The following is a 24,679-nucleotide window of genomic DNA, read 5'->3' on the forward strand; positions in this document are numbered from 1 at the left end:
AGCGGGTTCCGGGCGAAGCGGAGCCACATTGGGCAGCGCCGCGCGGCGTTGTGGGAGAAGGGGCCGTCCTCGCTGCCTCCTCCCTCCGCCGGCCCCCTTCCCCTCCCCCCGCCCGTCCTCCGGCCAAGATGTCTGACATGGAGGATGATTTCATGTGCGATGATGAAGAGGACTACGACCTGGTAGGGCGCGGGGGGAGGGGGGGGGGGCGGCGGCGCGGGGGCCTCGCGGGAGCGGTGCCGCTGGGGGCCGGGGCCGCCGCCCCGGCGGGCGCTGCCCCGTCAGGGAGCGGTGACAGGCTGAGTTCCCTCTCGGCCGGGAGGGGTGGTGGCAGCGGCCGCGAGGGGCGGGTGCTGGTTTCGGAGCAGGCCCCGCCACTTCCCCGCGGAGAAAACGGGCCAGCTTCGGCCCCGGGCGGTTAGCTAGGCCCCGGGCTGGCCCCCTCGGGCCTGCGCCCCGGTTCGCCTTCCCCGGGGGTCAGGGGGAAGGGAGGGCTCCGGTGCGCTGTCCCCCGCCCCCCCCCCCCTCCTCCTCCTCCTCCTCCTCCTCCTCCTCCTCTGACCCCAGTGTCGGGCACGAAATAAAGTCGTGAAGTTGCCTGCCCTCCTCGCCACCCGCGGCTGCGGGAGGTCCCCGGGGGTACATGTCAGTCTTGTGCTTGCGTGAGCGTCAAACTGAGGGAAAAGTGGGGGGAAGAGAAGAAATGGCCCCACAGCCGGTTTCTGATGCAATGTGTCGAGGGTATACTCATTTTTAACTTTTTTTCTTCATAGTCTTGGTGAGCTTCCCCCCTCCCCCGCTTAATTGCGGAGTTTGGGGGTTGTCCTGTTATATCGAGCTGCATTTTGACATCAGGTTTTGTTCTAAGCTTTTGCAGTTAAGAAAATGCTGCTTGCAGTTAGCAACAGACCAGTTTATCGGGGGGGGTAGTTGGGAATGTAATTGAAGTGTTTTACTGTAACGAGTCTGCTTTAGATTATTAAAAACAAAATTTTTACAGTGAGTAAAACCATCTTGTGCTATGTTAGTAAACCAAATAGCTGTCATATTTGAAACAAAAAATGTTTTCTGTGCTGTCTGATTAGTTGTAATTCTATTGCCATTGTCTTATACTGGGGCTTGAAGCTTGATTGGTTGGTTTTTTGCTTTTCTGAACTTTGCATAGGTTTTTAGATCAGAGGCGTTTTTAAAAAAAGCTGTGTATGGTTGAGGCTTGAGTATTTCATTCATTTCAGCTAAACCTGTATTTACAGTACTGCAGTTTCACTGAAGAACCCCAGATGCTTGTGGAAGACTTGCTTTCTAACAGATTACTTGATAATCATTGCTACTTATGAATTCATGCAAGAGACTTCTCTGATTTTATCTGAAATAGTTTCTGGACAGATTCGTTTATGAGCTGCTCAGAATAAGCTGTGTGACTTTGGATATAGAATAAAACCATCTGAGTTTTGGTTTTGAGTTTTTTTAAATTCACGTAAAAGCGCGGTTTGACATGTGTTGTCATCTTACATGAGCTGCTTGTGTCAGTATTCCAAGAACCATTACTGTTCCACTTAGGTCCATGAATGAATTCACAGTCTTCTGCAAACAAGGTTTCTGAAGGCAATACACTGAGACTATTAAAATATTTTGTTGGTCCAGTTTATTCGAGAATCAATTTCCATTCATTAACACTGAAATCCATGTCCTGATTTAAAATACTGTGTTTATTTTTCCATGTGATACAAACAATGGAATACTAAACACAGCAGAATTCATCTTTAATATCCATAACATGAGAACTGGGCATGCGGAGAAACCATTGGAACTGTGGTTTTTTCAATCTTTAAATGCAGCTGTCTGCATATAAATTTGAGTAAGAGTGCAGCTCGGAGCTCACTGTGTGTTATGTCAGTGTTCACCAAGAATAATTTCTGGTGTGACACTTTTTCCTGTGAAGTACTTTCTTCCTCATCAGAAAGGCCTTGCTGAAACTTCTTGCTTGTGGCAAACTTCAGCCCCTGACAGTAGTTACTTCCTGGCACGTTTTCATCATCGTTAATTACTACTAGCCCAGACCTTTCCCAAACTTAAAAATACTCCTTGTAATAGTTAGGAGCATGTTATTTTTTTTATCTTCTGTATGTGAATCCTATGTTAAAGCACCAAATAATACTTAAGTATCCTTAAATAAAACAGATTTTTGAAAATTTAATTCGGATTTCTAACTGATGGGAGAAAAAACAACCCAGAATTTCAGAATAAAAATATTCCAGCTAGACTAGTTCAGCATTCTTGGACTGACAAACCATGACTGAATGTTGTTTTCAAATGTGTTTGAAACTGTAATTGCAGTGTTCTGCAAAATTGTTTTGGAAAATAGTTAAGAGCCCTGAAGACAGGGCCTGGTTTCTTCCTTTCATTTTGATATAAATCTAGTTAAACTAAGACTAGAAGGAGATGCATGGTTCTCAAGTCCAGTGTAAAGGCTGTCACAGAAGGGTTTGAAACAAACAAAGAGTATAAGACAAAATACTCAGGTAAGTACACTATTGAAAACAAAAGAGTACGTGAGAGTGTTGGTGAATTTTTTTTTTTTAAGGAATAGGAGGAGAGGCGGTAATTACAGAAAGAGTTAATGAAAGAAATAGCTGTTTTGTCAAAATACAGTATGATAAAACTAGATTCAGGTCTGCCAGGGTCGCTACTAGCCTAAAAATAGTAGTGCAAAGAAGGCTCCCAAAAAAGTGTTCATTTTGTCAGCTTTTATTAGAAGTGATTATGGCTGTTCCTCTTTAAATGTGCTCTTGACCTGCTGACTGTGTAGAACCAGCCAGTTAAATTTCCTTAAAGGATGCAAATGTTTGCACTTGAACTGAAATGTGAACAGATAGTCTGTAGGCCTAGCTCTTTCCCAGCTTCATCATGCATTTTTGTATAATTAGAGTAATTACTACACTGTAAACAACTGAAGACTACCCACTTTACTGATCATAGCTGACTGTTTCTGCTTAGGTTTTCATTGGGTTAAAAGTCAAGCTTTTGCATGTAAATGACCTTGGCTGCTTCTATAGAAGTTAACTTGTATCTGTTGGAGGTCTCGATGGGAGGAAAAAATTCCATTTATATTCGCGGGTGGATGAACCTGGATGCACAATTTGCTAGTAATGTACAGTGACAGCCTTGATTATAACATGAATTATTCCACTCTATGCTTCAGTGAACAGAATAATGTTTACTGGTCATTATGAAAACCACTCAATTTTAATTTCTAGTTTGGTGCTGTTAGGTGCTTTACATGTTGTCAGTCCAGGTTCTGTTTACTAGTTTCAGCTTGAGGGTGGAGAAGCAGAAAGAGGGAAGGACCATTGTGAACTTTTTTGTTTTCAGTCTCAGACAAACAGCTACATTTAAAATTTACTTGGAGACTAAACTCAGCCTTTCCTTAGAAATTGATTCTTTTCATTGTACAATGACAACATATTGACAGTTGTAATACAGCTACTTGATTATTTTTTGTTTGTTTGTTTTAAATAATGAATTTGTCGCTGGTATTCTTAATGACACATCTTTTTTTGTGTTCTGAAGTTCAACTTTAAAATTAATCTGGGGGAAGGATAGTCAAATCTGTTCGCTGAGCAACTTGTCCTTTTATGTTATGGAATTATATTATTTCAGTGACTTCAGTAGACGAGCTGTGTGCGCTTCCAGTAAACAGCCAGCAGGTTGCACCTTGGTGAGATGGCTACAGGTTCATGGGGATTGACATGGCTCAAATATGGAAAGCATGCTTTCAGATTACTGAGGATTTCCCTTTTCGGGCTGTGTTGATAACTAGGAAATAGGCAGTCTTACATTTTATTTCAAGCTCCCAGAATGGCAGCTTCGTAAACACGAATTTATTCGCTTATTTCTTTCCAACAGGGAGAAATATAGTCCATTTCAGAAGGAATTTCTGTATGTTACCAAGCTTGTTAAGCAGTCTCATCAATAGACAGGGAATTTCCCCCTACCTTATATTGATGGTTTTTTAATAGATAGTTGAAATTTCATGCAGATACTTGTACTTCTTCCCAATTCTTTATGTTTCAGTATTGCTGTAGTTTTAAAAACTACATGCATATTGCAAACAAGAAAGTGATAATGCTGCAAAAACAAGCATTCAGAACTAGGCAGATAGCAAATCAAGCGGATCCACTTTACCCTTTTCTGTTTCTTTTCTATGTTTAATTACATTAGTATGTGATTAAAAAAAAATCATGAGCTTCACAGAGGACATAGCATATACTATTCTCTGAATTAATTACTATTTTATATTGATTCAGTGTGTGACCTGATATTTTATTTTATGCGTTCTCTTCAGACTCATCTTTAAACACAGAATTAATATATTTGGGGCTTATTTTTCTCATTACCATAATGTCTCGGAAGGAAATACTGGAGCAAAAAGCATGAGAATAATTAGTAAATTCTTTCCATCTGACCAAGTGTCAGTAAGTTCTGGTTGTTTGTTGGGGGGGGGGGAGTGGTTTGGGAGAGTTATTTAGCAGTCCGTTCAGAGCTGAGCTCCCCAGGATCTGATACACAGTTTAGTATTAAACAGAAGTAAATTAAATCTAAAGTCGTGCTAAAACCTGGACTTTTAGAAAAGGCCGCACTTAACTATAGGAGAGCTGTGTGACAGAGGGTGAAAGAAAAGACGCTTCCACCCTCTTTACATGTCATAATACTATTTTTTTCTTTCTGCAGTCTCCTGTCTCATTTCTATGCATCTTCCAACTTCTGCTTAAAAAAAAAAAAAAAAAAGGCAGAGCCCTGTCTTTCCACAGAACTGTGCTGACCCCATTGCCAATTGCTGGCTTCACAGACTTATTCCTGGTGTCAGCCCTGGTGTGAGCCAGCAGACACAAGATGACTTGCAGAGTTAGTGAATAGGAGCGGAAGAGCAGAGACACCTGGAATATGAAAAAGAAACCCAGGACTCCCAATGCATGGTTGAGTGGTTGCAGACTTCTTAGACGAAGCACACTCACTGTTTTTAGTCTCACGGTTTGTCTCTGTTCCTTTCCTCTTTACTCTTTTGCATTCCAGCCTGATTGCTTTCTTTATATTCATGTGCCTGGATACCGGTGGCAAATGCACATAGAAACTGTTACTTGGCTTTTGTCCTGCTGCTTGGGGGCCAGTGGTCCAGGAAGAGCAAATGCAGAGAAAGTTGTACTTAGTGCTGGGATGGTGTTCAGTTGGTCACTTGTGGCCAGTGCAAAATAGTGCATGTTCATTGTGGATGAAATGTTCAACAAATCTAGCTGGCAAGCTACTGTATTAATACCACGAGGAATTTTTTTTTTCCAGTTGGCCTCGTTTGGGCATTTTTGTGTTGTTTTTTAAAAAAACCCAAACAAACCAACCACTCCCCCCCTCAAACCCACATCACTAGTACTCTTGCAAAATATCAGGTCTTCGCTCCAAATCCTAGAGTTAGCAGACCTCCTAAATGCCATGGTTATGAAACACAGTTAGCTGAAGTAACATCAACTTTGTACCAGACTTACTCTCAGAAACAACTGCACTTCTGAAAAAAAGCATGTTTTCAGTCAGTCGCATGGTTGAGATTTGGTAAAATTACCAGCAATTGAAAATTGACAGTAATAAGTATTGTTAATAATGTCCCTGAAGGATAGGTTTCTACAGAAATAGAACTCTGTGTTGTGTCTTCTGTCTGGAAAGTTATCTTCTGAATGGTTACTTTCTCTTTTATTTTTTTTAAAAGGTTGGCAAAGTAGGAGTTTGGCTGCTATACAGATAGTGAATGATACACAGAGAAGCAGAAGTTTGGTTTTTTCTGGATTATCACTCCGCTTTCAATGTAGAGGTTAGGGAAGTGCTTTAGGCAAGAGAGGAGGCCAAAAGGTTAGTAACTAAACAATGGGCATTTTCACAAAGTATGTCTTTGGGTTTGTACATGTTTAACTGTACCAGGTTAATGTGCCACTCCAATCTGCTAGAATACCACAAGTCTACTCCTAAATGTCACCGATACAGTGTTATGGTTTCCAAGTTCATGTACCATATTCTGTCTGTGAGGAGAGGTGTCATGCTTCAAGAGCCCTATATAATCTCTGGAGACCACATTGACTAAGGCCTCGGCTACAGTTTTCTGAAACCACAGCTGGTTTTCTTACCCTCCATGTCACCTGCTCCTCTGCCATAGCTCACCAGCCTCAGGACTGCATCTGTGTAAGCACTGGCGGGTCTGTTCTCTCAACCCAAGCAGGATCAGCCGTCATCAAGGACTCGTACAGCATAAAATGTTGAATTGCTGCAGGGAAGGGGAAGGGGAATCCTAGGACCAGAAATGAGCAAGGGGTCGGGGAGTGCTGGATGCTTTTAACCTGCCTTTGCTGCTGGAGAAACTGCAAATGGGTCCATGCCCTAAAAAGGATGAATAAAGCTGACGGGGGTGAATTGTCTTCTATATGTGTTAGTTTTAGAAGCTGAGGCTTAATGTTTTAAAGCTTTTTAGTACTAGGTGAAATTAAATTTCTGAAAACTTAATACAAGACTTGTAAATTAAATTGGTTCCTTGATACTAATTTAACTTTCATTAAAATTATTTGCAAGAACTATGTTCCAGGCAGAGTAAGCTACATCAGAGGTTCTATCTCCATTACAGTTGAGCTAGTGTGATAATTTTTCTTCCTCCAAAAAGTGATGTGATGGGATTGGATTGTTTATAACTGACTACATTTAGAACATGCAGATTTTCAATGAAGCAATGCTTAAATAATGTCTTAACTTTTTTAAAACTACATTTTTTAAAAAGCTGTATCAGGGCTTTCTGATTTCATGAGTAATAATAAAAAAACCCACTTGTTTGTTTTGATCCTCTCAGGAAGGGAGAACCAAATGGGTTTCAAAGATCAGTTCTGTGTATGCTGACTTCTGTCAGTTTTTTAGGCCTGTTACTTTTTTTTACATCCGCTGGGGCTAAAGTATATCACACAGGTGCTTTTGTATCTTGAAGTTATAATTAAGAATGTTCTTTATTATGCAGAATACTAGTTCTAGATGGTATAGAAGAGATTTTGAGTAGAAATCCTTTTTGTAAACCTGATATTCTACTTAATTTTTGTACTTTTTTGGTTTGGTATTGCATTGTTTGATGCAACAAACTTTCTACCTGGAAGAGTTGAGTTGGGGAAGTTGTTCTGACAGGAAGCAGGAGTATTAGAAATGAGGGTGAGGAAAGGTTAGGCATTTGGTATCTGAATTTATTGTTAAAAGAACTTTTCAGTACTGGGAAGGAAATGCATCTTTTTCTTGTTTTGAACTTTGAGGATACAGCTTCACACTTTTATTCCTTCTTTCCTTTTGCTTTTGAAAAAAGCGAAATGTTCTCACATTGATATCATACAGCACTAAGCCATTTCTGCATCAAAAGAAGGTAGAGTGCTGGTTCTTCTGAACTGTTCAGCACTGGCGTAATTGGGCATTGATGCAAATTAAGATGCAGTATCTGCATGGCTGGTTTTTATTTTTAATTGTCTAGAGATTCATGGCATCATCTCATACTTGGTTCATGGCTTTAAAGTTTTCTTCACAGCCATTAAGTCTAAATATGCCTTTTAAAGCAAGCACCTTACATAGCATTTCCTGGAAGTAGGAAAGCGCTATCTCCCTTAGAGCTTTGAGTCCATGTCAGCATCCTAAATTTGATGAGAGGCAAAGAGGCATAGAATGAAGGAAAAATATAGCTGTGAGAGCATAAAACTACTACCTTTGATGCATTTCAGAGTATTTCCATTAGAAAAAAATTATCTCTGGACATTAAACTTACTCCTTATTATGTATTAATATTATTACAAAAATAGCTTTATGGGATATTTAGCTAGCATTGAGAAAAATTATCTGAAAAAAGGCTTCCTATATGAGTCCACATTCAGAATCACTGCCAGAGTTAAGGTGAACATTTAGATGTGTCTCGCTTCAGGCTAACAGAGCACATTGCTTCCTAAAAGGAATTAATTTAGTTTACTTTTATTTGTGTACAAATAGATACTTCTGCCAAAAATATTCCCCATTGTTCAAGTTTAGTATAAACATCAGCTGATTGCAAGTATCTTACATGCTGTTTTAAGCTTTGGCAGTGTATATCGTCATAGGGTGCCTGGTAGACTTACAGCTATTGACATTTATATGTTCTTGTAGCTGCACCGTCAATGTTGGATCAATAGGGTAAAGAACTGACGAAACAAAGCTAACCAAAATGAAAGTCACCCCAATGAAACAAGATACTTCCTTCCTGTGTTCTTTGCAGTTTTCAGTATTAAGTTTTTTAGTTCTCTTAGAATTCAGAAAAAAAGGTTTGTGGAATTCGGTAAGCTTTTAAGTCCATTCATTCTAATGGACTAAAGTACTAATACTTCATGTGAATATAAGTCAATACGTACATGAGCATCTTGCCTACCTGTAACAAATATAAGCAGGTTGAAAAATACCTCAAGGACCATGTTTAATGAAATGGGGCCAACCGTTAGCTCCCATAATTTTTCCATTAGAACTTCAGAAAACTTAAACTTTGAAAGATGTGCTTGCACTGTAGGGAAGAGACGGCTAATTTAAAACTTCTGTCTTGCCTCATCTTTTTTTCATTCCTTCCCATGGTTTTGAAGGAGTCCATTAATATTAGCAATATATGAATGAACAAAGGAATCAATATGCCTGATGAAGTAGTACAGTAAAAGAAGAAATTCCAACTTAACGAAGGGCACCTGACTACGCATTCTTTATATTGTTACAGGGGAAGGTTACTCTGATGACAATAACTTTGAGATTTAAACAGTTTCTATTAAGCAGTTGATCTCCTAATAGCTAAGCGCTCTGTTGAGAAAAGTTGTCTTGAATATGCAGATGTGAAATATTTTTAACTTGTGTAACAACTTCATTTGAGGTTTATTTGAGCTTTGTTAGTGTTTTGCAATTCAGGCATGCAACATTGTCCTTCAGCAAAAGAAGATAAACTACTTAGGGGTTTTTTCATCAGAAAAAGCCTTGGAGTACTTTTGTTTGTTTGGTTGGTTGGTTGGTTTGTTTTGTTTTTTTTAATGAATTGTCCTGGTGGCTGGGATGGAGTTAACTTTCTTCTTAGTAGCTAGTGCAGTGCTGTGTGTTGGTTATGATGTGAGAACAACGTTGATAACACACTGATGTTTGTAGTTGCTGCAAGGTAATGTTTATACTGTCGAGGATTTTTTGGTTTCTTGGGCTTTGCCAGCCAGAGGGCTGGAGGGGCACAAGAGACTGGGAAGCGACACGACCAGGTCAGCTGACCTGAACCAGCCAGGGAGGTATTCCATACCATGGGATGTCACGCTTGGTATATAAACTTGGAGGGTCAGCTGGGGGGGTAGTCATTTCTCGGGGGCTGGCTGGGCATGGGTCAGCGGGTGGTGAGCAGTTGTACTGTGCATCCCTTGTTTTCCTTTCTCCCTTTTCCTTTGGATTTTAGCCTTTTTCCCCCAACTTTTCGTTATAATTGTTGTTGTTATTGTTATTGTGTTCTTACCTTTTTTTATTCTGTTTAAATTATTAAATTGTTCTTCTCTCAACCCTCGAGTGTTACATCCCTTTCCGATTCTCCTTGCCACCCCTCGGGGTGGGTGTGTGTGTGAGAGAGCAAGCAGCTGTGTGGTGCTTGGTTACTGGCTGGGGTTAAACCACAACATGAAGTAATAATTAGTAGAAGTAAATTCTTTAATTTGTTTGGCGCTAGTGTACATGATGGGTAATTATTTGATTAAACTATGGTGTCTATGCCCCACCCCACCCTCTTTGGCAGTATCTTTAGCATTTTCTCAATTGTCTCCTGCTTCTCAGCACAGAAGCAGCTGTTGTTATCATCATTCTTTTTTTTTATTCCCTTAGACAAGTATGAATCATTATGACATAAAAAGGCAGTTTAGAGAGAGATTCATGGAAGCATTTTATGTCCTCTATTGCTGAATCACTACTTGTGTGGCAGCTCAGCCAGTCTTTTCTGTGGATAGCAAAGGTCATATAATAGAGCACCTTTTAGAAGACTGGTGGCCAGCATGTTCGCTCTCCCCCCAAAATGACATATGCTATTAGCCGTCTGTCCTTAAACACCAAACTTGGCAGAATTTTAATCATACAGTCTGTACTTGTCATAAAGGCAAAGTTGGTAGAGCTACAAGTTCATTAGTCCAGAAAGAAATCTGTTGACAGGCAAGTGTTGGTGGGTGGTGAGGCTGGCCTAGTAATGGAAGAGAGATGAAATCATCCTAAGAGTCCATACCTGCTACATGCTCGAAATCTGAAGATTTTCTGTTAATATATAAGCATTCCATGTCAGTTTGAACAGTATGTTTTACTATATTTTACTAATTTTGAGCACAGTATTAGAAGTTCTGAACCTTTCTTTTTTCTCTGATTTTTATTTGTTTTTTTCTCTTTTCCTGAAAATGTAGGAATATTCTGAGGACAGCAATTCTGAACCAAATGTGGATCTGGAAAATCAATACTACAATTCCAAAGCTTTGAAGGAAGATGATCCCAAAGCAGCATTAAGCAGTTTTCAGAAGGTTTTCTGTCTTTATGTTCTATCTGTTATTTTCATATTAATTCACATTTTAAAATACTTGCTTACCATTTGAGTTAGTTTCTGGAATTTTAAGAATAACGTCTATATTTTAACTTACTAATGTGCTAAGTTTATCATTAGACAACGTAGACTCCTGGCTGACTGCCTTTCAGGATCATTCTTGGGGGGCATAAATAGGACATGGAAGAGTCATATTTTTATCACAGAACTGAGTTTTTAATCTTCAGGATTTACCAAGTTAAACTATGCTAAGTGTGTTTTCATGTGTTAACCATAGAAGCCAGATCCATTGGTTTTTTTAAAAATGAAACGGTGTTTCCCCAGTGCCTTATGTAATGTATTATATTTGGTTTGCTATCTGATTCCAAAGCTTTAAACATGTAATTACTTAGTGACACAGTTTCTTTCCTTCGTGTCAGTTTTAAATTTTTAGTGTTTGCACACTGCCGCCAGAAAGCAATATGCCAGATGTAACTTTTTAAAGAAAAAATAGGGTTTTGCCTCTCTTGGCTTATTTATAGTGCATAATGTTATTATATACATGACAAAAAAAACCTCTAAAATTTTTGCTTACAAAAAAATCCATTAACTGTGTTATGTTAAAGCCTAGAAGCCTTTCTGATACATGAAGGAACTATAGTGGTTCAGAAGTGCAAATTTTTGACTAATTTAGTCAAGGGGCGGGTTGAGTCAGTTTTGCAGGGGGTGCTACAACTTTTTTGTGTGTATGTATTTATGGAGTGACGTTAAATTTTAGTGTCTGGTGTTACAACAACAAAATGTATAAATAACAATTCACCCTCCCTACATCAGCTAAGTTGTGAAAACTAAGTAAGATACATATCCCTCACTAACTTTCTCAATAGTATCAGGGAAGAGCAAAACTGAAGAACAGGGCAGAGTCAAACACTACTTTGAAAGGAACAGAGTGGTGGGAAAAGGCATGTATGGGTTATGTACATTTTAAACAAGATGCAAATCAATTTAGGTTTGAATAAAGCTTTTATAAATTTGTCTTTAAAATTGTTTTGTTTCAGGTTTTGGAGCTCGAAGGTGAAAAAGGAGAATGGGGATTCAAAGCTCTGAAACAGATGATTAAAATAAACTTTAAATTGGTAGGAGTTACAGCTATCACTTGAGAGTAAATGGCATAAATTTGTGTTTGATCCAGAGATCTTAAGTTATTATTTTAATTTATGGCTATGACAACTAAATCTGCCAGAATTCATGTCTTGCAGCCTTTAATGGCTACTACAGACATGGCAGGGAAATTGTGGTGTAAGTCAAAGGCAAAATGGATGCAAAATAGCTACTGTAGTCAGCTGATACTCTCTGAAAGTTTGAGGTTCAGTCCTTGCTATTCTGAGGTATCTTACCATTGAAACCAGTAACACTTCTCTCTGTGTGTACTTCACCAGAACAAATCAGTGAAAATTTTATATGCTACATACACAACCATTCCAAATAGTTGTATAGCCAACTCTGTTTTCTTTGTTGAGGTAAATATTTTAGATGTCTAATCCATGCAGTCTTGCTGAAGTTATTACTGATTCTGCTGCTTGTGTATAAAGTGGTGATGTAAAAGTTCCTAATAGCAACCACTGCTGCATAGGCTTTCTGTTATGCTTTCCTTTCTGTATCTGTATTTGCAAGACATAATTCAGTTTTTAATGATTAAGACAAAAATTATAATGTAATTTTCTTTTTCTTGTAGACTAACTTTCCTGAAATGATGAACAGATATAAACAGTTATTGACCTACATACGGAGTGCAGTTACGAGGAATTACTCTGAAAAATCCATCAATTCTATTCTTGATTATATCTCTACTTCCAAGCAGGTTAGATCTTTGGGTCTTTCATTTTCATGGATTTCCTCCTGGCATTTTTAACAATGGACTTTTTTGTGTATGGTGGTTTGGGTTTGGGTTTTTTAATCTTAATGGGGAACATTTGCAGCATGAATTGCTGTCATATGTTAAAATATATTTCCCACATTTAACGGATTCTGTCAACACAGATAACTTCGTAAATTTGTCTATCTTTTTTTGGCAACATTTACCTGGGATTGCTATTCTAATAAGAACAGTAAAAACTTTTTTTTTTTTTATTTTAGCATAGTAGCTACCCACTATAACTGCCTTCTCAAACACAATTTGTAATTAAACAATACTATTATTTTTTTCACTTTGAGGGGAGAAGGAAGCCTTTGAAAAACTTTGCAATGAAGTTTTGGTGTTAAGTACTGCCTGGTTTTGAGTGTACTGTGCAAGCTAGGCACATGTTCATAGATACACAGCCCAAATTTTCTTTTGTGTTGTAGAAGCTTTACAGAGAGTAGAAACGAACTGACTGCCTGGAAGTAATTCCTGCATATATAGAGTCACTGGTCTTTCATGATGACGCCTCTGTCGTCATCACAGTCCTTCCTGTCCTGCCACTTACAGACAATGAAAGTGTAATAGTTGAATGATAGTCTAAAGGATTGTCTTGTACTATACCTTGTTGGCAGAGGTCATTGTGTTTGGGCTAAATACAGCGGAACCAGACCTGGAGAGACAATCTGGAAATCTTAACTTGATGTATAGCCACGGATCTGTTATCCACGAAAGAGCAATGGCCATAAACAATAGTAATGCATTGTCTGTAGGACCTGTGTTAAAAGGTCACAGTCAGCACTTTGATTTCCATTTTGGATGTTGTATTTTCAGGTTTTATGCAAAGAAACAGTTTGATGTGCTCAAGAGGTTTCTTTCATGCAACACTGGTAGTAGAGAAAGGAGAAAGCATCTTTTCCTTTTCACCATTTCTCTCTTTGTAAATCTTTTTTGATATGTAGATAATTTTTGTTTTCTTCCGTTTAAGTAGGAGCAATGTTGCCTGTGTTTTGTCTTTTTTTTACACAACATAAGAATTTTATTACTTGGTTATATAAGATGGGCTTGTATAAGGTGGCATTTTTCACTAGCATGATAGATAGTTGCAAATCTTAAAATGTGAAGACTTTTTAATTGTATCTATTTCTATCAGAACAGCAAGTGTACTTACTTTTGTTATTTCAGAAGCTCTTTACAATTTAAAAGCAGACATTCAGTATAATGCAGATACTTTTCTTATTTTGAAGTTCAAGCATGCACTTTTAGCTTGTTCAGATTGACTTTATTAACAGGTACAAATTTGCTGTTTACAATTATAGAATTCTGATTTTTTATGTCAGATGGATTTGCTTCAGGAATTCTATGAAACAACACTTGAAGCTCTGAAAGATGCTAAGAATGATAGATTGTGGTTTAAGACAAACACAAAGGTAAAATATATAACTTACTGTTCTTTGCTATTGTTTGTGACACCTTCAGCTAACTCTTACAAATTATAATTGTAAAATCTGAATAGACTTTAGTACTTCAACTTTTTTTTTTTATTACAGCTTGGCAAATTATATTTAGAACGAGAAGAATATGGAAAGCTACAAAAGATTTTGCGTCAGCTGCATCAGTCGTGCCAGGTACCTTTATATTCTAAATCACTGTAGCTTAGTAAACATTTATTTTATTGTTTACATCTGTTTCTGTTATTGGTCTTTGAGGCATGCTACTGAGCTTTGGTACAGAGCCTGCTTTAATTTGTTACCTGTTTGATAACATGAACAAAAAATGCTAAGCGTTTTATTCCTTGCTTAAAGATGATTTTTTTAAAAATTGTTCCCAACTGCTGATTAAGTTTCCTTGTAGTCAGCTGCAAGGATGAGAAGCACATGTGAATAATAAATAATGCATAGACATTTATTTTAAAATACAGTGAAGATTCCGAGTGAGCTTTACTCAAAACTGAAAATACTGCTGTTAATTTTGCATTTGGAAGGAAAAAAAAAAATTAGCCATGCAGCCTGCTGCTTGTTATAGGCAGCAGAAATCATATGTATTATATATTTGTATGTGTGTCAGTCATTGCATTTATATACTGAGAGTGTGGTTTAAGGAAAGTTGAAGAGTAAACGGTAAAAGTTCTGAGGAAATCAATTAAACAAAAATACTTCCGTTAATAAATTGCTTCAGAACTTGGCCTGTGGTAAGATCTTGTGAGAACTGGTATGTTTTGTGCTAGTAGTTATATCAAGATTTTAAAGTTTTAGGAATATCCTAATTTCTGACAGGAAATTACTGAGAGTATTAGGTAATCAGATTTTTACTAGCGTAAAACTGAAATCACTGTTTTCTTAAAATTTCACAGTATTTATTACTTAATCTATCCTAGACTGATGATGGGGAAGATGATCTAAAAAAAGGTACTCAACTATTGGAAATCTATGCTTTGGAAATTCAAATGTATACAGCACAGAAAAATAACAAAAAACTTAAAGCACTATATGAACAGTCATTGCACATCAAGTCAGCCATTCCTCATCCACTGATCATGGGAGTTATCAGAGGCAAGTTAATCTTGAATTTTTCATTTAACTTCTTTGCATAGATTAGTGTTATGAGAAACTGATAATGTTTTTTCCAGTTCCAAGTATAAAGAGAGAGGATCCTGTAGATTCAGAGGCAGGCAAACCATATACAAATGCAGTGGCTACTGTCTCATTATTTAATGTTTGCCGCCTGTAGGACTTCAGCTCTGCTGTTCTGGTGCCTAAGTACCAGATGCACTGCTCAGAAGGGCCGGACTGTTGGCTAAATATAGTGTAGGAGAGAAGCAACAGAAGAAGAGGAAGACTTGAGCTGTTTGACACCATGGCAGGCAACAAAGGATAAATACAAAGGCATTTGCAAAGGACAAAAACCAAGGCTGGAAGGGACTGCTATTCTGTAATCCCCTTCTGTGAATTTGTGCTCGATGTCTCACCTCTTGAAAATTCATCAGGAACCAAAGGGCTTTAAGATGTGTTTTGAAAACACTGTTTATTATCTGTAATGATGAATTATAGTGGAAACATGCTGTGTATCTTGAAAAACACTTTCTCCAGAATACCTCCCCTCTTCCCCTGGGTGTGGGGTAGGCACTTGCACAGACAATCGGGCAGCAGTGGGGTACTTCAGAAGTAAAAGGAGATCTACAGTATTTCTCAGTTTTTCTGTGTGGTTCTGTTCAACAGATTGGGGAAAATTCCATAAATATAGGGAGTCTCTTGCCTTTGAAACGGAGATAAATTCCATGTCAGTTTTTACAGTATTTTAACATAAGGTTAAAATAATGATTGGCTGTGAAGATTAGTGTTCTTTTAGATTTATTGTGTGGGTTGGGTTTTGTTTTTTCTTCTTTGAAATAGGGTTTATTCAAATGGCAGTGTTGTATGTGAAGGCCCTATGCTTTTTTTTCTAGCTATTTTAGAGAATGAAAAGACTCCTGAAAATATTTCAGTAATCTATTTAGAAATAGCTTGGAACTTCTGAGTACAATTATTGTAGTCAGCAACAAGCACGCAGTGTTCCTTTTCTCTTCATCTGTGGTTTTTTTTTCAGAATGTGGAGGCAAAATGCACTTAAGAGAAGGAGAGTTTGAAAAGGCACATACTGATTTTTTTGAAGCATTCAAGAATTATGATGAATCAGGGAGCCCCAGAAGAACCACTTGCTTAAAATACTTGGTCCTAGCAAACATGCTTATGAAATCTGGTATAAATCCATTTGACTCTCAGGAGGTATAATTTTTTTCTTCCCTTTTTTCCAACCCTTTTCTGAATTGATAGGGAATTTACCCAAAAGATGAAGATGGAAAAAAATATTTAAAATCTAAACATGCATGTTGTGCTTTCTGTTCTGTGTAGGCTAAACCATACAAAAATGATCCAGAGATTCTAGCAATGACGAATTTAGTAAGGTAAGATTTTAATTTTTCTGGAGAACAAAAAATGAAAATGATGTAGTTTCCAAACCTGAAATGGAATATTTTTGGAGATGGCTTTTCTGTGCACAGCTAACAAAGTTATTTCATAAATATTGGGCATATATTTGTTAACTGTTTTTCTCAAGAAAAACTTACTATGACATACCAGAGTACCTGTACTATACCAGGTAGGGGTACAGAAACATGCTGTTATCTTCTGCTCTGCTGAGTTTCTTAGGCAATGGCAAAACCCTCATTTTTTCCATTAAATAAAGTTGTCCCACCTTCTACTGCAACTGGTCTTTAGGGTTTGGCTGATTATATATGAGAAACTGAGATGACTGTCGTCTCATACCAAAGCCAACAGAATAACTGGATGCATGGATGTCATGATTACTAAAGGAGTTTCATAATTTAGGAATATGAAACTGAAATCTCAAGTGATCTATCCTTCAAACATGTGAAAATGAAAAGAAGGCCTTGTTACCTCTTAGAGGCAACTGTGATGTGAGAACTTTCAGTGTATTAAAATCATCAAGCAAAATAAATTGAACTGAGGCAGTTTTTGTATACTGTGCTTTGAAGCTAATCTGTTCCAATCACCGTATCCTGTCTTTATAAAGTAAAAGAAAAGAATGGTGGGTTAGAAAACTTTTCCCACCTTTTCATTACGTAAGAAGTAATGCCTGTTCACATTTTGAAATACACAATTGATCTCATGTTGGAACAAACCATGCTCTGATACTGATACAGTACTGTACCATTGTATGCATGCAAATTGTTTCTGAAAGCAAGGACATTCACCCATTATTGACGTAACGATGAAAAAATTATTTGGCAGTTATTAAGGGACTGTTTCCAATAATTCCACTTTAGACATGCCGTTTCTACTTCACTGTCATAGTTTCATGTGAATTTGAGGCAGAAGGGACTCCAGATGGCCTTACCCAATCTGATTTTATTCATATTCTTAATTTATATCTTTTATCTTGACATTTGAGTATAACTGCTTCTTTAAAATCAATAATGCAATTAAAGCAGTGTAGACAAGAAATATGCAGAAGATTAAATCAATTCCAAAGATTACAAATATGTTTTTAATTCTTCCTATACTCTATATTGGGATCTTGAATGTTTTACTTGTGATAAAGAGACACTTCTGGAATAAACCATAAAATATACTTACCTGAAATTCCTTTTAATTATGAAGTAAAATTTACTGGTTTCATGTGATACAGTCCATTCCACTCATTTAACTCCATTTACAGACTCCTCAAGTTCCACCTTACAGGTCTTTTTCTTGCCTATTTTACTGATAATAAAGGATGCTTTTTTTGTTTTTATCAGTTTGAAAACAATTTGAAAATATACAGAGACTATGAAGGAAAAACAGATGTTTTTAAAATGTTTGATGTAGTATTAAACAGAAGTTGAATGCTTATGTTGGACACTATGTCTTTCAGGTTAAGTATTGATAGTCTGTAGCTTAATAATAACTGAATTATTGTGTAAGTTTGATTAGTTAGTAGCTATTCCCTATCACAGTTGACTGGTCCTGTAAGAAAAGATAGATTCTAATTGTATAACCATTATATTTCAAGGAAAAGGTCTTGTTTCAGTGGTTACAGCTCTTGCCTTTAAATGATGCTGTGGTGCCACTACTGAACAATAGGTGTCTAAACCCACCTTATTTTTGTAATCCTTTCTCAGAAAACAAGATTGACTAGTTAAGTGATATATATACTAAAAATAAGCTATAAATAAAAATGTAAAAAGTAATATTATGCCAGAATTAGTGATGGTTAGCCTTGGAAGTCCAGCATTTTTAGAATTCAGCTAAAGATGGACATTTCTAGAAAGAGCAGCAGCCCACTAGACTCTTTTTAGCTCTTATTTGTTCCATGAAGTATAGCTTCATGAAGCCAAAATTCAAGTAAAGATACTTTTCAAAATTGGTTATTTTTAGGGTCAAGCTTTTTTTTAAAGAATACCTCCTTAAAGTACAGAAGTTTTGAAACAAGAGTGCACTTGCGGAATAACTGAATCTTCATACAAAACTTTTGTAAATGCTACTTCAATTGAAGTAGGAGAAGGGTCATTTCAGTTGCATCTTATCTTGAAATAGTTCTTCCTTATAAAGGTTCTGAATATAATTATTTGCCACCAACACTTAATATGGGGGTTTTTTAGATGATGTAGAACACAGTCTTACGAGTGTGTTTAACTTTTAAAGAGAGTAACTCAATCTCTTGATTTTTTTGAAGTGCCTATCAGAATAACGACATCACTGAATTTGAGAAGATTCTGAAAACAAATCACAGCAACATCATGGACGATCCCTTCATAAGGGAGCACATTGAAGGTATTTTTGCAGGCTATTTTAATCCTTGTTTTCATACCTTGGTAAGCTGCTTCCCCCCACCCCCCCAGTTTATTTTTCTTCTTGGTAGAATAGGAGGTCTTTGTAATTAGTTGTGGACAATTCCCTTTACTGTTTCCAAGTTCTTTAGAAGCTGGTGAAGGCCACCATGCATCCAGGCATGTAGAATGACTCTGAAGAATTGCAGGAATGATGGAGAAAGTTCTAGCAAGAGTAGATATTCTAAGATAATATCTATGGTGACGTTAGGCACTGAATGTTTTGAGTGGTGGGGATTTTTCCATTGTAAGGATTAAATGAGGGCAACCCTGATAAAAGTTGTTTGTTTGCTAGTTTATAAGGTTAATTTTCTGCTTCAGATTAAAGACAAACTGAGTAGACAATGTAATGAAAGCTGCATTAATAAATGAGTAGTTATAGAGTATGTAACAAGATACATAATTCTAATGTATTTGTTGAAAACAATGTTTGCATTTATAGCACCTATAATAAAACACATTAACACATGCCCTTCCATTCCATTAACGTGACAAAATAAAGTTGCCTCCTCATTTGTCATACAGCTGAGAATATAAAAGTCTCTTTGCTTGAATATAGTGTCCGGTTTTTCAGATAACTACTGTTTTCATCAAGCATAGGGCTTACTGTGACATTGCAAGGTCATTTAGCTGGATAGTTACATGAAAGAAAAGAGTTAAATCCAGAGACCTGGTTTTCTTAGACTTCTTGTTTGTAAAAGAGAACATGGCAAACAGCAGGGGAAACTAAATATAACCCCTCTACTGCTGTTACGCGTCGACTGCTGGTAAGCTTCAAATTCTTGTAGGGAGACTCTGTAAGATTAGAGAGATGGATGCTTAAGGAAGAAAGTATGACAGAACTGGAAAGCAAGACAGGGAGAGGACAGTTGAATCAAAGGTTTGAAGAGAATTTGAGTTTCACCCCTTATATGATAATAGTCTGCTAGTGATACCCAGAGGGGAAAAAGACAGTCTCATCTTTTTTCTCTCTGCGGTGATACAGAATATGTTTGTGGTTATAACGTTTACATACCTTGCCTCATTTTAATCTCCTTAGTTTTATTGAGATACCTAATCTGGTCTTCGGTAGTATTTTTCATTATATAAACAGTCCTTGTGTAACTAGTTAGGTAAAAATGGATCTCACTCTTTTTCAGTTCATTTTACAATTGTAATTTATGCTTTCATTTTATTCAAATTTTCTTTAATAATGTAAAAATTTCTAAAACTATGGCTGCACTATCTTACCTAAGCAAAATCAGCCACTTAATGCAGACTGTTTTGTACTTCTTCAATTCCTCCTCTTAATTGTACTACTAGGCCCTGATCTTTTAACTGAAAATGTGAATATTCCCCATGAAGGTAAATGCACGCAAACTTAAGTTTCAAACCCTTAAGAACGCCTTTTCTCGCTTCTGAACAAGGCAAGCGTTCTGGCCATAAATTAAAGGGGCAGACATACTGTGCAGTAATCCGTATGATTTATCCAGTTAGTTTCAGTAATTTAAGCTTTTACCAGGGAATACATTAGTCCATGTTTAATGAGTTTTTAACTCTTACCTGGCCATCTTCAGAGTTACATATTGCTTGGATCCCTGGAAAAAGAGGGTACCTTTATCTTGCTGTTCTTCCCATCTCTGAAAAAAGATGATAGTATTTAGGGTATCTTGCTGTATGGAGCTGTATGGCATATTTATTTCAGTCTGTTGTTACTACAGTATTAAATTTTTTCTTCTCTTACAGAGCTTTTGCGAAACATCAGAACACAAGTGCTTATAAAATTAATTAAGCCTTACACAAGAATACATATTCCTTTTATTTCTAAGGTATGTGTCAGTGGAGCCTTGTGTTTGCGTAAGTAAATGATTAATTGTGAATAAAAGCTCTTAAATAAATACAGTGCTTCCAGAAATAGAACATCTAAAACACAATCTAAACCATAAAGCAGTACTATGCACTGCACTGCTGGCAGCTTTGCAGTGTGAAAACGTAAATTTCAAGTGATGTCCTAATGCTTTTTATAATGTGTGCTGTGATATACTTCTAACATATTTGATTACCTTATTCTACTCGGTGTAGAAAAGCACTTTTCTGAAGAGAAATATAAAAAAAATTCTATAACGCAAAATGTAATTATGAGCCTAAATTTTATGAACATAAGAATCCAAATACGAACTCCTTTTGTTCAGAAGAGATTTTCAAATGTCTGTGTTGTGTGAGTTACAGAACTGTGGTAATAGAACAAACCAGCTATTATACTGGAATCACTGATTTCATTCCCTAGTCTGGAAAGAACAAAGTCAAAACTCAGTGACAATAGATTACTATTTTCATCTTCTTTGAGTCTGTGATTTTTTTCCTGGCAAAAATTCACAGCATTCCAAAATATATCATCAAGTACTGATGCTTATTTTTACACTTAAATTCTCTTTAGAATTCTCTGTTTGTTGGGTTTTTTTTTAAGTTAGCCTTAACATTTTTAAAACTTGCTTGAGCCAGAAGATGCAGTTAGTCCTCTAAATCATTTTGAGTACAGACCCATTCTTTTCTGATAATTATTGTCTTATTTTATTTCTTGGGGATTTGTGTTGTTTTGGTTTGTTTTTTGGGTTTTGGGTTGGGTTTTTTTGTTGTGGTTGTTGGTTTGGTTTTTTTTTTTTATGTTGGGGTTTTTTGGTTGTGGTGGTGGGGATTTTTGTGGGAGTTTTTTGTTGTTTTTTGTTTGGATTTCCCCCCCACCCACCCAGTAAGTCAGCAAAGCAACTAATTTCTGGAGCTTCCAAAATTTTGCTTTAGCCTCTTCAGCCTTTTCTGAAAAATTACTGATCTCTTGATCATTGGTCATGCTTTGGGTGGAGTTCTTTTGCTTGAGAGTTCATTATTGACTTGATACTTTTGAAGTCAAAACAAATTCTGTACATGAAAGTAAAGATTGGAAGGATTTAACATTGCAAAACAGTGTAGCAGCATAATGAGTTTTCTTTTTCTTTTAGGAGTTAAACATAGATGTAGCTGATGTGGAAAGCTTGCTTGTGCAGTGCATATTGGATAAGTATGTACTTTATTCTTGATTACTGATCTTTTGGTTACTTTAAAATAATCAAAGTATACAAGAAGCAACAAACCATTTTTGTACATTGTTGCAATACTGGTTGATGCTAGAACTGAAAGGTAATGCTGCTGTCTTTGTATTTGCTTGGCTTATGAGCCATGAAGTATATTTGTGAGATGTGAGCCAAGAAGATTATACAAGAGAGACTGAGTGGCATGTTTATAATTTTGAATTATATAATAAACTTATTATTATATAAATAATAATTTATATTATTATATAAAACGAATTATTATAACATTATGAAATTTAATATTATTCGTAATTTCTGCTTGTACCCATGTATATTTTCAAGTACGTTTTCAAGTTGACAAATTAGTAGTCTGCTCTCCTTGATTGGAAAAACTTACCTACATTTTGTAAAATCTTTTTTATAAAGGTAACTTGTTACATCTACTAGGAAAACATAATTCATACCGAGATTTATATTGTAATTTCTTGTTACATAAATCTCCATTATTCATGATTCCTTGACTTTCAAGAACTGTTTACCTTTTATTGCTTCAGACTTTATATGTAGGTCATAGCTAGGCAGATAAAATACGCATTGCCCAATGAAGTAGTTCGTTTGATTTCCAATCATGACAATTAAATAGGCAGTACTACCCAGGATAATATATTATGTAAGTGCTGAATTCTGAAATGGACTTTGTGTCTCAGTTGTGTAAGGCAACCTCTTATTTTACCTCTGATTTATTGTCAGCTCCTACTTCCATGTACATTAGCAATTTATGGTTATTTATTTATTTACTTCTAGCACTATACATGGCCGAATTGATCAAGTCAACCAGCTCCTAGAACTGGATCATCAGAAGAGGGGTGGTGCACGGTATACTGCGTTAGATAAATGGACCAACCAACTAAATTCTCTCAACCAGGCTGTAGTCAGCAAGCTGGCCTAACAGAAAACAAGCTTTTACAAACGTACTTAAGGCAACAGTGCAGTGATGTAAACCTTAAAAGAACTGGGAATGGCAAAACTACTGTCAGTTGGTGTGCCCTGAAATTATTGGAGTTATGGCAGAAGTGCTTTTTTGATCAGCTGGTTTGTGTTTTGCTGCTGCATTTATCCCAAGAAAAAAACAGCTTTAATCTCCAGAAGAAAACCAAAATGCCACGGGATTTATGCTGTATTGACATCTTGCCCTGTACATACAACATCCTAGTAATTTGTCAAAGGGCAGTTAATGACCAGAGAGAAGATTTTTGTCATGATTTTAAATACACTGACACGTTACTGTTGGTTAAATTTAAACATGTTTTACCTGCAGAAATTCTCTCACAGAAATAACCTGCAATAACTTGAAATGCATACCCTTTTGAACACTTCCTTTTCTCATGTATAAATTGAAATGTTTGCTGCATTTTGCAAAATGTCAATTCTCCAAAAATGTGTCCGTATATTTCTGTACCTGCAGTGTAGTAAAGGTTTAGAAGAAACCCCATAATTATAGTGGCATACTGTCACTTAGGTTTCAAGCAGCAAAATAAACAGTGCAGTTCAGAAATTGTACAGTTTGTTTCTTGATGTGCTTTCATTATACTTGATTATTATTTTTGTTATTTTTAAAAGAATATAGGTATTACTTTATCCTCACCTCACGAAGGACCATGTGGAGATTTTAAGTAGTACGTGTGCTCTGTTGATTTTTCTTTTTTATCCCCCCCCCCACCCCTCCATCCCCGAAACAGTTAAACGTAAATGCTAACGAGTTTAAAAGCTGACATTTAGCAGCTTGCATCTTGCTTAACTGACTTTTATCTTGCAAGATACTGAACTATTATCAGTCCTGCCTAGTTCATGTTGGTGAGTATTTGGCATTTCTCAGGAATATGCTCGGTTTTTATTTTGGTACTTAAAGAATACAGGTTTACCAAGCAGTATCCTAGGAATAGAAATGCAGACCCTGATTGTTACCTCTCTTTGCCTAATCTGTGGTCTTTTTGACCAAATTCAGTGTATATAAACCGACACTGTGTGTATAGAGTGAGGACCAAGTAGTGACCTCAGTAATAATGGAATCTGTTCTGTCTCAAATGTTTAATTGTATTGTAGTCCCTTCAGAGCTGCTCTTCAGGTCCTGAAGTCCTACCACATAGCAGGCACATGCCTTTCACATCTTAAGATTTTGGGATCATCAGATTCCTTTAAAATACAGAGCTGCGCTGCTGACCACAGCAACTTTTCTTCCTGTAGCACCTTGTCTGGAGCCGATATAAAAGTTCTCTTGCAGGACTCAGAAATGTAGAAGAAATTTTTTAGGGTCACTTACTCCATAACTGCAAGTACTCTGTTTTAAAGCTGAGGGTATAGGGTATAGTATAATGGTGCACAAAGCAGTGCCACACACAGTCATTTGTTATAGTAGAACAAAAAATATGTATGTAGAGCAATTAACACCACCCCAAGAATAATAAAAAGCCTAATAAATGACACATGTCCATCACATACATACAAGACATTGTGGTAAACTCCATGTTCTAGGGCAGGATTTAAATTGGTAACAGTGTCTAATTAAATAGGATAAAATTAACTTTCATCTGAAGGATAGTTATATCTCTTGGAAAATTATTTTGCTTTGCAGTTGTCAAAGGAAGTGATTTTTTTTTTTATTCCTCTAGAGTTTACACAGTAAAACTTAATGTGGTGAATGAGTAGTGTGATGCAGAATCTTGGGTGAGCATTTCTCCTTCACTGATGCATATTTTTACCAATAGGTATTTCTGATTTATGCA

The 24,679-nt window shown here is 36.8% G+C and overlaps 1 protein-coding gene across 2 annotated transcripts; it reads left to right on the forward strand.

The window, feature by feature from the left end:
- COPS2 (COP9 signalosome subunit 2) lies at positions 1 to 23,456 on the forward strand. Of its 2 annotated transcripts, none has more exons than XM_055716339.1 (13): positions 1 to 182; positions 10,473 to 10,586; positions 11,644 to 11,721; positions 12,321 to 12,446; positions 13,823 to 13,912; positions 14,033 to 14,110; positions 14,860 to 15,034; positions 16,068 to 16,246; positions 16,373 to 16,425; positions 18,696 to 18,793; positions 20,575 to 20,657; positions 21,825 to 21,883; positions 22,701 to 23,456. In XM_055716339.1, exons 1-13 carry the CDS (start codon positions 129 to 131, stop codon positions 22,843 to 22,845), a joined length of 1,332 nt encoding a protein of 443 aa, XP_055572314.1. In that variant the 5' UTR covers positions 1 to 128; the 3' UTR covers positions 22,846 to 23,456. The 2 variants fall into 2 exon arrangements, with proteins under 2 accessions (XP_055572314.1, XP_055572313.1); XM_055716338.1 differs by having other exon boundaries at positions 42 to 182; positions 13,802 to 13,912.
- Positions 23,457 to 24,679: the final 1,223 nt, after the last annotated feature.

This window comes from Falco cherrug, chromosome 7 (genome assembly GCF_023634085.1).
Source record: "Falco cherrug isolate bFalChe1 chromosome 7, bFalChe1.pri, whole genome shotgun sequence".
NCBI lineage: Eukaryota > Metazoa > Chordata > Aves > Falconiformes > Falconidae > Falco > Falco cherrug.

What these genes read in the sequence shown, in the direction of transcription:
- COPS2 (XM_055716338.1), top strand. Translation starts at nt 129, where the DNA reads ATGTCTGACATGGAGGATGATTTCATGTGCGATGATGAAGAGGACTAC. An exon ending in CATTAAGCAGTTTTCAGAAG is followed by an intron (nt 10,587 to 11,643) that starts GTTTTCTGTCTT and finishes GTTTTGTTTCAG; the next exon opens with GTTTTGGAGCTCGAAGGTGA. An exon ending in GGTTTAAGACAAACACAAAG is followed by an intron (nt 13,913 to 14,032) that starts GTAAAATATATA and finishes TTTTTATTACAG; the next exon opens with CTTGGCAAATTATATTTAGA.